The following is a 14,620-nucleotide window of genomic DNA, read 5'->3' on the forward strand; positions in this document are numbered from 1 at the left end:
TTTTAAGTAATCTTTTTTTTTTTCTTTTTCATTTTATCATGCATTTGATATCTTTTAGATTAGACCACGTATCCAAAATTATTAACGTTTCAATTGCAATTTCTTTTGAGATTTCAAAATTGCGTCTAGCAGCAAAGTCTAGTTGTAATAAATTAAATTTTAAAGTTGCCAAGACACTGAGCAATTTGCTTGTTGCAAATTTTTTTAGACTATGATAAGAAGTTATCAATAAGTTAGGGGTCACCAAATGAATTATCACCGTTAAAGAACTAATTTTTGTTTCAAACAGAACATCTTTTTATTGAAATTGATTATCTACCGATGATATCAATACTAGTTCTGTGAACTCTTTAAAAGCTAAACTTGACAAATATATTTTAAATAATGTAACTACGTTGAATAATGAAAGAGCTGTCTAAGTGTACTTTGCGCACTCATAAAACTATTGGTTACAGCTTAAATATATTGCTAGGTAAGTAACATGTTCACATACGCGCTGGGCCAAATGTGTTAAAACTTTCAAGATAAATAAATTAGATAATCTGGTGAGCTCATACAGTTAATTAGTTGTCAAAAAGAAAAAAAAAATAATAATAGAATAAGTATGAATAAAAAAAAATTTAATAATGGAAGAGTATGAACAATCAACCCAACATGTTGGGCCAACAATTTTAAAGTTGCTCTGACTTTGGGCAAACGGAGTATGCTGTTCGGTAGCTAAGTAACGGTAACTAAGCAACTAAGTATAATCAAACTAAAGAATTATGCAGCTAAAAAAACTGTACAGTTCAAGTGACTAAATTTAAATCCGACCCCGTTCTATCAATCGCGCCAATTGACCCGACATGTGCATATACAATGATCAATCCATTAAGAAAATCTGTTGATTTGAAACAGTGCTGTTTTTCCATTATGTAACTTTACGCTATAAAGTACTTATTTCTAGTTAAAGAAAAAAAATTTAAATCATACTTTTAGAAAATTTAGATGAACTTAATGTGCTATTAAAAATAGTCCAAGTACTTTTTTGCCGATCATTGCAAAAATTTATATATATATATATATATATATATATATATATATATATATATATATATATATATATATATATATATATATATATATATATATTTATGTATATATATATATAAATATATATATATATATATTTATATATATATATATATATATATATATATATATATATATATATATATATATATATTATATATATATATATATATATATATATATATATATATATATACATATATACTTATATATAAATATATATATATATATATTTATTGATAAATGTTGTATACTGCTGGAAATACAACTCTCGTCTGTTTAAGAGTGATCAATATCTTTTTGAAAAAAATAGATCAAACAATATTAAAATATTTTAAATGAAAAAATACAACTTTATAATGGAACATGATAGTACAACTTTATAATGGACATGATGGAAATTTTTTTTCTGACTGGTTCTGTAGTGACTGCATAATTAAGAATATGCCTTTTAGTATACTCTCTGACTTTGAACTTTCTTTGACTTTTTCATGTCAGACTCTTCCAACTAATATATTAAATTCTTTTGAAACTCCGATACATTTCAAAAATTTATTTAAGGATTTAAATAAAATTTCTAACACGAATACTAACTGCAAATATTATGATATTCTTGATCTTAATAAAACTATAAATCACATTCTGAATTGTACCTTCACCTAAACATTGGATCTTTACCTTTTCATATTGATGATCTTTGCAGTCTCATAAGTTCACTTACTTCTCTCCCTATTGTATTTGGTATTTCAGAATCTAAATTACAGATTAATGATTCTAACATAACTGATATAAATATAAATGGCTATACTATCGAAAATTGTCCAACTAAAGCCAAAAAAGGAGGTGCTCTTCTATACTTGCAATCCAACATAAACTACAATGTTCGACAAGATCTTACAGTATACGTCCCAAAGTATTTGGAATCTTTCTTTGTTAAAATTGTCAATCCTTTTAAAAAAAATATCATCATTGACAGTATATACCGACACCCTTCGTTAAATCCTAAGGAATTCCTTTCCGATCATTTTAACCCTTTACTTGAAAAGCTTAGTTCTGAAAATAAACAGGTTTAGATAATGGGCGACTTTAATATGGACCTACTAAATTACAATAAATCCAACATTATCTCTGATTACCTTGACTCATTATGTTCTTACTCATTTTTCCCTACAATAATTCAACCAACACGTATAACTTGTACATCAAAAACAATTATTGATAAGATCTTTTTGAATTTTCAAACTCCTAATCTAATTTCTGGCAACCTCACAATATCAATTTTAGATCACTTAGCACAATTTGTTTGTATTCCAAATACTCCTCCTAAAAACAAAAAAGTAATAACTACCAAACGATCTTTTAGGAATTTTGATAATAATAAATTTATACAGGCAGTATCAGATATTAACTGGGAACTTAATATTAGGAATGGTCACAATGTTAATGAATCTATGAACTTCCTTTTAAAATCACTTAACGCAATCCTTGATTGTCATTCCCCATACAAAAAACTTTCCGCAAACCAAACTAAACTCAAATCTAAAGGAATTTATAAAAATGTTTGTCATTGATGTTTTTCAACCAATTTATTACATTTTGTGTACTATTCCACCGATTTAATTGCAAAATATTTCTTAGGTTGGTGATAATATCTGATAAAATACGCTTACTTATTTTACCAACTTCATTCTTAGCTGGGTTAATTAGACGAACAGTAGGATTATTTAAAAAACTAGGTTTATGGTCTTTTAATGTAATGAAACAATTGGAAGAACTGTTTATATTGATTTTTTTAAAAACGTCATGATTCTTTAGAATAGTTTTTCCTTCTTTATTAATGTGATCTTTTATAATAGGGTTGGTTTTTTTATAGTTAGATGTGGTAGCGTTCATTAACAACTTATTTATACAAATTTGTATAAATAATTTATACAAATTTGATGTTTTATCTGCGTAAGTGTAAGTATACGTTGATTTTCGAATAGAAGAAATATCTTTTTTTAATTTATTTTGGAAGGCGCATTAAACCTTCCTAAACTGAATGTTTTTAATTAATTTGAATAAATCGCATTCAAACGCACGCAAATTTGTATTTTTTATAACGGTTTTTATTTTATATTTGAATGATATGGCTGATGATTGCCGAGTGGCATGAAACTTCCATTATAAAGTTGTATTTTTTCATTTAAAATATTTTAATATATATATATATATATATATATATATATATATATATATATATATATATATATATATATATATATATATATATATATATATATATATATATATATAAATATTAGGGTAGGTTGTTTTTTTTAAACCGTAACGGCTAAGGTACTTAAAGTTATATTTAATATATAAGACAAAAAAATAAAGAGTTGAAGATGTTTAGTCAAACGGCGGCTTGCGGATTTGCGATCAAAATTTTAGAGTACCCTCATCATATGGTATAAAAGTATTAACTTTTTGCTTGTGGTTTCATACTTTTCAGTACGTTCAGACAAAATTTCAATCAAAAAAGTTTGATACACCAAGGAATAACTCAAATATTGGTATTTAAAATCGTTTATACGGTTTATCGTTTCGTCTTATTCAGCAAAAATGTTACAAGTCCAATTCATATTTAAGTATAAATTTTTTACTTGTTGTATTACATCGATTATCTAAATAAACGCTCAATAAAATCTAATAAATAATCATTATTATTTTAATAAGTTATTTAAAAAGCAATATTAAACTAAAAAAAAGTTTATTTCAAGAATGTAACAAGCAAGTTAAGCAAATAAATCATCGTAAGACTAAGAATAATGTCCTTTTGACAAAAACCTTTGACGCATTTTTCTGCTAAGTAGTTTTGTTAGTATGGATTTATGCCTGGCTTCAAATCCATATACGGTGTTTGAAGCTTCAGAAACTAAATTGTCACATCTCTCAACGCTCTGGGAATGAGAGGAGAGGTCTTGAATATTAGGCTTTATTTTATTTTTGATGAATGCGTAAATATCTTCATCAAAAAACTCTTTTGCAGTTGGTAGCTCCATTTCGATATAAGCAAGATCAGCAATATCAATAAGAGATATCCACCTCGTAGCATTCCAATTTAGTTGAGTGATTTTCTTTTATATTCCATAACTGCTTTTGTTTCTAAAAATAAAAACATCGTTACTTTTAAAAAACTTGCAAAAAACAAAAAAAATTAATAACCTTAATAAAAACTTAAAATTATAAAATACAGCATAATAAATTTTTAAAAAAGCTTTGCATACAGATGCTTGATAAATTATAAATAGAAAAACTAATTTTAAAAAGTTTATTGTTTCCTGAGAGTGAGTATTGTCTCAAATCCGAGAGTCCTGATCTGTTCATCATTATTTTTAACCATTTTGTAGAGAAAATTTGCAGGTATCAAACTGAAAGCATTACCTTGAATGTTTTTTTTTACAATTCTTTTTACATCATCAAAATTTATAAGATTCAATTGATTAATAGTAAAAAATAGAATCTGGGGGAATCTTGCAATTTGGAAGATTTCTTTATTTGAAACCACGATGGAGCATAAACTTTAACAATATAATGGGTAAGGTTTTTCAGACTTGCGTTTGGAGAAATATTTCGAGTGTATAAACAAAGAATTCGTATAGAAAGGGTTAACCATAGAGCATGATTTGTTGGACCTATTTTACAATTAGCCTATTTGTTGTCTACTTTACCTAATCCAATACCTTTACAATATTCGTAAAGAAGCCTTTGATCATGACTAATATCTTTTAATATCTCATGCGAAATATATTTTTCAGTGATAGAAGTTTGAATTGCTTCAAACTCTACTTGAGGTTGTCTATGAATGTCTTCAGAGCATTATTTCCAATTTATCCGCTAAAATTTTGTGGACCCGTTGTTTTTCCATCTAACTTTTTAAAAAGGGCTTTTACACGGCAAAAATTTGTTTCGTTAATTTAACCAAATATGTTTGGTTAAGTAGTTTTTGTAAAAGTTACAAACCCGTTTGGTAAAATATACCAAATCTTTTGTAAACTTTACCAAATCGATTTTGTTATTTTAACCAAATAATTTGGTTTGATTATGTTTTTGCATTTTGTCTTCACGCAAAGTTTAACAAATTTATTTGGTTAAATTTACAAAATTATACCCAGTTCACACTAAATTCTGTTTTAAATAAACATGTTTTAATGTAAACATAGTTTTATAATAAACATGTTTTCAGTTTTCTTGCGTTCAGATTGAACGTTCTTTAGTATTTATATTAACGTTCGAAAATGGCGCTCTCAAAGAAAAACTTGATCTCGAAGTTACGAGTATTATTGTACGTATCAAGGAAAAAAAGAAGACTGCAATTGCAGCACATACTGATAAACTGTATTACTGCTTATAATTTTGCGGTTTGCAGAAAAATTTGGACTAAACCTCGCAGTCAAAGCTTTTGGTACGAAACAATGGTAAACTGTTGGAACGAAGATGATTGGATAAAAAACATAAGAATGTCTAAAGCAGCCTTTAATTATCTGTGCAAGGAAGTTTCACCTTTTATGCCTATACAAGGCACTAACTTTCGTAAATCTTTGCCTTTAGAAATGAAGTTAGCTGTGACACTTTACTTTTTAAGTGGATCTGCAGATTACCGAACAATAGCCAATTTATTTGGCTTAGGAAAATCAACTGTTTGTACAATAGTTCACAGAATTTGTAAACATTTTGTTGATAACTTAATGAAGAAATACATTTCCTTACCCTCAAGGGAAGAAACAATGGAGATTATAGTAAGTTTTGAAAAATTATATGGTTTTCCACAAGTAGTTGGAGCAGTTGATGGATGTCACATAAGAATAAAGGCTCCTCATAAAAATTCAGAGGACTATATAAACAGAAAAGAATATCACTCCATTATTTTACAGGGATTGGTAGACAGCAAGTATTTATTTAGAGATATTTTTGTAGGGTGGACTGGCAAATCACACGATTCAAGGGTTTTTAAAAATTCTCCCTTATATAAAGAGTGTCTGGCTAGAACCTTTTTACCTACAAACTTATCTAAAATAATTGATAATATTGAAATTGGTCCTCTTATCCTTGGTGATTCAGCATATCCCCTTAAAAATTGGCTTATGAAACCTTACTCAGATCGTGGAAATCTTAGTATAGAAGAAGCAAAGTTTAACGTTTCTCTTAGTAAATGTCGTGTGGTGGTGGAGAATGGATTTGGAAGATTAAAAGGTCGATTTCAATGTCTTTTAAAGAGATTAGATACAACAGTTGAACACACAGTCAATATTGTTACAACATGTTGTATACTACATAACTTCTGTACTTTGACAAAGCAAAAGTATTTAAATGAATGGATTGAACAAACAGAAATTGACTTAGTAAACCCTATATTAAACCACAGTTGCATTGAACTTGACAATAAAGCTGAGTTTATTAGAAATTCCATAAAAAAACATTATTTTACAACTGTTTAGTTGTAAATGATTTTTTTCAAACAATGTTGTAAAAGGCATGGTTTATTTTATTTTAAGAAAAAAATAACAAAACAAAGAAATTGCTTCACATTTTTTTAATCATAATTAAAAACTCTATCTCAGTCCCACTTTTAAGACGTTTAACATCCTTATCATTTCGGATAAGTACATTTGGTAACTTGGTAATCAATAAAGATGCATTATCTTGAACTGAAAATTCCTCTTTTATTGTGCAAGTAAGTTTTTCTAGTGTCAAATCTGCCAATGAAAGTTCTATTTCAATAAAATATAAATCTTCAACTTGACGAACTTTTAATATAACACATGATTCTTCTTGTTTGTGGTTTTCTAAAATACTTTCTAAAATTTTATGATCAATATCAGCCTGAGAGGTCATAAATTTATTAACAGTGGCATTTAATTGTTCAAACATTACCTCACTTCTTGATTTTTTCTTTTTGGATTTTTTAAAGTAAAAACTATTATCTTTTTTTACCAACTCTTCAGATTTAGAACTTGACGGAGTAGTTTCAATGTCTATATGTTCACAGTTTACTAACTCATTAACACAATTATTAAAATTATTCACTTCTGCAGTTTTTTCAATAATAACATTCATGCCTGAGGAACTTTTCAAAAAAGTTGGTAATGTGGTTGGTTTGTCACTAAGAACCTTATCAATTTCATCAAAGCAGGATGGTTTTTTGGAAGGACCAGTCCCACTTGTATTTCGTTTATTATCAATATAATTGCGATATGCACTTGTCAATGTGTGAATTCTTGTTTTACACATCTCTTTATCTCTGTCTTCATATCCAGAAGCTTGCAAGAATAGCAAAATTTCCTCCCAAATTTTTCCTTTTCTAAAATCCAAAAAATATGAAGTTATATATATATATATATATATATATATATATATATATATATATATATATATATATATATATATATATATATATATATATATATATATATATATATATATATTGTGCTAACTATCAAAGAGAAATAAATATCTTGTTGTAAAAAGTACAATTTATAAACATTCATTTCCTTGTTTATTCAATATTAATGTAATTCGTAATCACTTCTTGTCTATTTGTGATTTATTTAAACTATTTAGTAACGAGTGGTTTGATTTTATTTAACAAGTTATTTCAATTTGATCCAACTTAACTGAAAAAAACAAAACAAAACCTTGTGCATGACTTCAACTTTTCTTGGATATTATCTTCTGACCATTTACTAATTAGTATTTTTGTTTCCTCATCATCCCAATGTCTAGCTCTCTTTCTAGATTTAACTTTTTCTTCAGCAACAGCTTTTTCCTCCGCCATTTAAAAACAGTTCAGGGTAATAAAACGCAATTAAAACAACCTCGCGACGTTGTTTTATTAAAACAACTTTTAACGTTGCGTGTTTTAATTAAAACCAATTTTAAATTTGATGAGAATAGTAAAATGTAAAACGCGTTTAAAATACGACAATTAAAACGTGTTTTATCGTCAGTATGAACGAGGTATTAAGGAGATTTAGCAACGAGACGCGGGCATTATTTGACAACGGCGTTGCGCTATCAGCGCGTCGTGTAACTTCCACGATTTAGCATTTGTTGTGAAACGCGCGCTCAAAAATCGTAAACAAACATGGCGGCCAACTACAGTTTGAAATCCGTACGAGAATTAGTTCTTTTAAGTTATGCTGACGATTTAATTGATGACGAAGAGTATATAATTTTAAATGAGTTAAACGAGTCTCGTGAATCATATCCATATTGGAAATATGACAGGTTTGATATTAACAATTTTGATGATGCACAGTGTCAAGTTGATTTTCGTTTCAAGAAGATCCTATTTCGTTTCAAGAAGATTCCTAGCCACCCTAGTTGCTGTTTTTGGATTACCAGAAAAAATTATAACCTCGCAGAGAACAGTATGCAGTGGTTTAGAAGGACTTTGTGTTTTACTAAAACGACTTGCTTTTCCGTGTAGATACACGGATATGGCATCCTTATTTGGAAGAAACCCTACTGAGATATGCCTTATTTTTAATACAGTAATTGATTTTATGTATGAAACCCACTGTCATAGACTTAAAAATTGGAATCAACCTATCCTCCAACCTCAAAAATTGAAAGAATACTGCGATGCCATTTACCAAAAAGGATCCCCATTAAATAATTGTTTTGGATTTATCGATGGTACAGTCCGAGGAATCGCTAGACCTGAAGTTGATCAAAGAGTTGTTTATAACGGCCATAAAAAAAAGCATGCTCTCAAATATCAAAGTTTAGTATTGCCTAACGGTTTGGTGGGCAATTTTGCAGGGCCATACGAAGGAAGGAAACACGATGCTACTATGCTGTATGAGTCTGGGTTGTTAGTTCAACTGGAAAACCATGCTTGGTTCAACAGACAACCTTTGTGCATATATGGAGACCCAGCTTATCCATTAAGTGTACATTTGCAAGCACCATTTCGGAATGCAAACATAACACCAGACCAGCATGCTTATAATAAGGCCATGAGTGCAGTTCGTGTTTCAGTTGAATGGTTATTTGGACTTATTTCTAACTATTTTAAACTTGTGGATTTTCAAAAAATGCAGAAAGTTGGCTTAAGCGCAGTTGGGAAAATATATGTTACATGTGCATTGTTACAAAATGCTCATACATGTCTGTATGGAAATATAGTATCCGAATATTTTGATTGTCAACCTCCAACATTACAACAATACTTTGCTTAGTAAAACAGTTATTGTATTTTTTTTAACAAAATAACAAAAAGATTTAATATATATTAGAATAATAACAGCAGCTAAAACATAAAACTAATCTTTAAGCAGTGTATTTTATGTTTTCAAAACACGTTTATTATTTATTCAAAAACGCATTGAGTATAGTGTTCTGTTGAGCCATCATGGCAATCATCTGTTGCAACATAGCATTGTGTTGCTGCTGTTGGATTTCAAATTGTTGTCTTGCAAGTTCTTGAGCATGAGCAACTTGCTCTCTCTCCAGTCTTTTATTTTCCTTATCATATTCTAACTTTTCTTTTAGAAAAATAAGTGTGTCTGAACTGCTTCTTCGATTTACCAATTTTTTTTTTCACTTACATTGTCCTCGTCTTTTCGTTTTCGAGTCTCACCAAATCTTTCCATGGCCTTTGTTCGCATTTCTACTGCTTTATTTTTTTCAGTTTCATTTACTAGTTTCTTCTGTTGAGACTCATTGTCATTTTTTTTTTCAGTGTCTGTAAAAATATTATACAATTCTTCTATTAAGCTTTCTGATTCGGTAGGAATGTCACCTCCAAGTCCTGATGCTAGTTTAGCTTTGCTAGCTTTTGCTTTATACTTTCTCAACAAAATCATGAATCTTTCACGTACACCTCGAGGCGTGGCAACACATGGAAAAATATCAAGAGTGTTAATCACATCTGCAACAGCTGACCACCCTTGTCCGCGCTCTCTGCTTCCTTTTTTGTGTAAAAGAATTCCATTTCCAGCTATTTCTCTTAACATGAGAATGTCTTTTTCATCATCCCATTGCATGGATAACCTAAAAATATTTACTAAAAACTTTAACTTGGTAGAAAAAACGTTAATAAATAAATATAAATAAAAACATTAATAAATATAATATACTCAGCTTATATTTAAAAAAGTAGAATACTTTAAAACGATAAGCATTGTTTTTTTTTAATGTTTGAATTATATAACTTACTTTTTGTCCGCAAAATATTCTGCCATTTTTAACGTACTGTAAACAACGTGAAAACTGAAGTTTTGAAGTTGAGAACGGGACGTATAAATTTAACACGCGTCAAATTACTTGTCACCAGGCTACTTTTAGGGTTTTCACTGAGAAAACATACGTACGCGTCGCATTTGCTAAATCTCCATATTATGTTTGTTATTTTCACCAAATGCGCGACGGGTGGCAAATAAAAGGAGAAAAAAAAAAGATTTTTCGCCATTTTTTATATTTATAATAGTCAAGCATCGTTGTTTTAACTGAAAAGAAAAATTTTAATTATTTCACTGTAATCATGATTAACTGTGCTTATTGTGAATATACTGCAAGCACCGCCAACTCTTATAAATGTCATTTAAAAGTTTTTCACAACAAACATAGTTATGGCGAAAGATTAGTTTGCAGACAGGATGGTTGTCCGATGGAATATAATTCTTTTCAAAGTCTTACAAAACATATTGAAAAATCTCATCAAGAAGTTTTTCAGACACCTAATTTAGAAGAAGTAGATATTACGCAACGATGTTTATATTCAAATAACTTGTCTTTAGCTGTTCACGATAACGAACCTGTTTGCACAGATAATATGTCAAAGTTTTTTATTAAATTTGATGAAATCGATGGTACTTTTGAAGATTCCGCTTATTTTATTTCTAAACTAAGAAGTTATTCTAATCTGCCCCTAACCACTATATTAAAAATTGTGGATGCATGTTCAGACTTTGTGTCATTAATTGTAACAGGAATTAGTAATGAGACTCAAGTAATTTTTGACAAACACAGGCTCCAAAATGAGGAACATAATAATTTCTTTGAAAATATCTCACGCCTCAAAAAATCTTTTCAAGGTTTAGAAAGTTTGCATAAACAAACAAATTATTTTGAAAAGAAAGGATATTATATAAAACCAAAATCATATCCAATAGGTCATTTTATAAGCACTCAAAGAACATCTAAAGGAATAGTTTGCTCAACTTGTGTTGCAACAGGGCAATATGTTTCATTAAAGCAGTGTCTTGAAGTTTTTCTTTGTCTTCCCGGTGTACTTGATGAAATAAGAAGTAATTTAAAACCGTCTACTAATGGTTTAGTTTCAGACTTTAAAGATGGAGAGTTGTGGAAAAATCATCAATTACGTCTTCAACATGTTCATTCCCAAAATACTTTTATAATTCCAGTTTTTTGTTTTTTTGATGATTTAGAAACTGCTAATCCATTAGGTTCACATAGCACTGTTCACAAAATCGGAGCTTTGTGTACAATTCTAAAATGTTTAAAACCACTACATAACTCAAAACTTGAGAATATTTTGTTAAGTGCAATTATATATTCTTCTGATCGCATTAAATATTCAAATAAAGATGCATTTTCTATATACATCAAAGAAATGACAGAATTAGAAACAAAAGGCTTTACTATAAAAATAGATGGTAATGAATTTAAAATATATGTTGTTCTTGCTCAAATTATCGGTGACAATCTTGGTTTAAATGGAGTGTTAGGTTATGTGGAAAGTTTTACTGCCACATACCCATGCAGAATATGCAAAATGAAACGTAAAGACTTTGACAGTATTTTTGTTGAATCTGAATCTCTTCTTAGAACTAAAGAATGTTACAATTACGATGTTTCTTTACATAATTGTTCCCTCAATGGTATAAAGGAAAAGTGTTGCTTTAATAAAATTCCATCATTTCATGTTAATGATAATATTTATTGTGATATTATGCACGATTTGTTAGAAGGCATTTGCAAATATGTTTTTCAAAAAATGTTAAACTATCTAGTATTTCAGAAAAAATTCTTCAGTTTAGGTGACATAAATAGCAGAATGAAAAAATTTTCATACGATCACTCATCAATTCCTTCATGTCCCACTGATAATCAAATAAAAAATGGTTCAATTAATATTGGTGCAATTGAAATGCTAAATTTGGTTTTAAGCTTTCCTTTGTTAGTTGGAGATTTAGTTCCTTTCGATGACAATGTTTGGGTTGTTTTTTTATTGTTAAGACAAATTGTCCTTTACTCATTTGGTTTGCATTTTAGCAAGCCTGATTTATTGTATTTTGGTTTATATACTGTAAACTTCAAAGTTAAGCCACACTTAAACACAAAACAGGAATACTGTTTTGTGTTTAAGTGTGGCTTAACTTTGAAGTTTCATAACCTTATTCATTATCCACGTATTATTAAAATGCTTGGTCCGCTAAGTCATATGTGGGTAATGCGTTGTGAAGGTAAATTAAGAGGTTTTAAGCGGACTGCTTCATCTGTGGGAAATTTCAAAAATGTTTGCAAAACAGTAGCTATTAGACACCAAATGGATCAGTCAACTCGGTTTATGGCAAAACATGGCTTAAAAAATAATGAATTTTGTGTTGCTAAAACTGTTCCTATTTTACTTTGCCATGTGATTGATGGACAAACTATATCAGAATTGATAGGTAGTTATGGGTTGTACAGAGAAATTTTCCAAACAAAGAGTGTTTCTGTTAACTTCGTTAACTTTAAAATTGGTGATGTCGTTATTTATGCAGTTGAAGAATTATATCCTGCATTTTGTGTAATCAAACAAATTTTCGTATCTGATACTAATTTATTTTACTTTATTTGTCAAAAGTTGTTTATTATAACTGAATGCTATCACTTGCAAGCTTTTGAGGTTGACATTGAAACAGAGTTAATTGTTTTAAATTGCTCTCACTTTGATAACATTATCTCACTTTGGCCATTAAAACTACAAAATTTAAATAAAAATAAATACGTTTCATTAATGCACAAAATATAACTATTGATTTTGTAGCATTTAAATTTTTTTAATTTTTTTGTAAATAAAAAACATTTATATAATTATTTGATGTACTTTAGGGCAAGATTGAAAAGTCTTGTTGTTCAAAAGAGAAATGACGTTTGCAAACTATATTGGAAATTAAAAAAAAACTGAAAATATTCAGATGGGGGCAATAATACTTTACATATAAATACCTATAAACAATATTTATAGGTAAACATTTAAGTTTATAGAATTTTACATTTTTTGTTATAAGTTATAACGTTTCAATGGTTATAACTTATAACCATTAAAACTTGTGCGATTGAAGGAATCTATTATTCTTTCTGTGACACAAGTTTTAAATGACTATAACTTGTAAAATATATAAATTTTAAAATTCTTTAAACAATGTCAAATGAAAACAATGAAAATTTTAAAATTCTTTAAACAATGTCTTTACTTGAAACTAAATAGGTATTTGTAGGTAGTATGTAAGGTGTTATTGCCATCTGAATCCATCTGATCATTTTTTATTTATTTATAATTTAGTTTACAAAGCTTATTTTGTTTTTAAAAAAGCTTTTCAATCCTGCTCTTTATTTTGTTTCTTGAAGTTTTAAACAAATACATATTTACTATATAAATGTATTTGTATTTTCTGTTTTTAGTGAACTGATTTTATGTTTTCAAAGTACATCGACACTGCCGTGTCAACATGCTTTGAATACATAAAATCAGGCATTGCAGGAGCAATTGCCCCATGCAACGGCCCCCACCGGTGTTGACGGCCATGGTATTTATTTCAAAACAATAAATTACTTTTTTGTATTACATTAAATAATTGACTAGTTTTCATTTACTATTTATTGGTGCATTTTATATTATAATATATAACCCTATACACTATTATAGTATACTATAAGTTTAACTATAACTTTAAAAAGGATAAATTTTCATTATTTTATTTTTCGGCTTTTTTAGTCATTTAGAGTTATTTTTTCCAAATAAATTTATATAAATGATATAATGTAATACAAATTTCTAGTAATGAATTTTTTTTTTCTTTTCCTTTATTTTTCTTCATTTTTATAGTGTCATTAAAAATGAAGGATAAAAAAGGGAGAAGTAGAATGCAATGTCTCAAACCAGGTTGTGATTGTGATGAATGCACAAAAGAGAAAGACTTTGGTTTGTGTGCCTATTGTGATCATGCACCAGTTTTACATAAAGGTATTTTTAACAAGTATTTTTATATAATAATATTTCTTAATAATTATAGAAATATTACATATAACACAATGTTTTATATACTTTAGTGGAAGACAATTTCAATCTTGTTGAAGATATTGAGTTAGCTCATTTCTCTAAGAGCAATGCAATACAGAATACAATTTCCAGTACAGTTATTATTTTTATAATTTTTTGTCATGTGTTTCAAACTTCACATAGCTACAATAAGCGATGAAAGTAATGAAAAGCAAATCATTATAAACTCAAATTACTTGTTACTGGTTTTTAGGTTTTAAATATTACATAAAC

The 14,620-nt window shown here is 28.4% G+C and overlaps 5 protein-coding genes across 7 annotated transcripts in view; 3 read left to right on the forward strand and 2 right to left on the reverse strand.

The window, feature by feature from the left end:
* The first annotated feature begins 5,528 nt into the window (after nucleotides 1–5,528).
* LOC136082689 (uncharacterized) lies at nucleotides 5,529–6,551 on the forward strand. The gene has a single exon (XM_065802107.1). It carries the CDS (start codon nucleotides 5,529–5,531, stop codon nucleotides 6,549–6,551), a length of 1,023 nt encoding a protein of 340 aa, XP_065658179.1.
* Nucleotides 6,552–6,631: 80 nt separating this feature from the next.
* LOC136082403 (uncharacterized) lies at nucleotides 6,632–8,060 on the reverse strand. Its single transcript, XM_065801611.1, has 2 exons — nucleotides 7,749–8,060; nucleotides 6,632–7,414 (listed from the first exon to the last, which is right to left on the reverse strand). The coding sequence occupies exons 1-2, from the start codon at nucleotides 7,886–7,888 to the stop codon at nucleotides 6,637–6,639; spliced, it is 918 nt and encodes a 305-aa protein (XP_065657683.1). The 5' UTR covers nucleotides 7,889–8,060; the 3' UTR covers nucleotides 6,632–6,636.
* A 1,448-nt stretch (nucleotides 8,061–9,508) lies between these two features.
* On the reverse strand, nucleotides 9,509–10,381 carry LOC136082405 (uncharacterized). The gene is made up of 2 exons (XM_065801615.1): nucleotides 10,276–10,381; nucleotides 9,509–10,110 (listed from the first exon to the last, which is right to left on the reverse strand). Exons 1-2 carry the CDS (start codon nucleotides 10,299–10,301, stop codon nucleotides 9,642–9,644), a joined length of 495 nt encoding a protein of 164 aa, XP_065657687.1. The 5' UTR covers nucleotides 10,302–10,381; the 3' UTR covers nucleotides 9,509–9,641.
* Nucleotides 10,382–10,600: 219 nt separating this feature from the next.
* LOC136082690 (uncharacterized) lies at nucleotides 10,601–13,096 on the forward strand. Its single transcript, XM_065802108.1, has one exon. It carries the CDS (start codon nucleotides 10,601–10,603, stop codon nucleotides 13,094–13,096), a length of 2,496 nt encoding a protein of 831 aa, XP_065658180.1.
* Nucleotides 13,097–14,093: 997 nt separating this feature from the next.
* Nucleotides 14,094–14,620, forward strand: part of LOC136082404 (uncharacterized) — a 4,866-nt gene continuing 4,339 nt past the window's right edge. The window contains exons 1-2 of one of the 3 annotated variants that reach the window (XM_065801614.1): nucleotides 14,094–14,311; nucleotides 14,398–14,478. In XM_065801614.1, the coding sequence (XP_065657686.1) occupies nucleotides 14,185–14,311; nucleotides 14,398–14,478 (208 nt within the window). In that variant the 5' untranslated portion in view covers nucleotides 14,094–14,184. The remainder of the gene's footprint in view (nucleotides 14,312–14,397; nucleotides 14,479–14,620) is intronic. The other 2 variants (XM_065801612.1, XR_010639662.1) reach the window with 2 other exon arrangements.

Source organism: Hydra vulgaris, chromosome 07 (genome assembly GCF_038396675.1).
Source record: "Hydra vulgaris chromosome 07, alternate assembly HydraT2T_AEP".
Lineage (NCBI taxonomy): Eukaryota > Metazoa > Cnidaria > Hydrozoa > Anthoathecata > Hydridae > Hydra > Hydra vulgaris.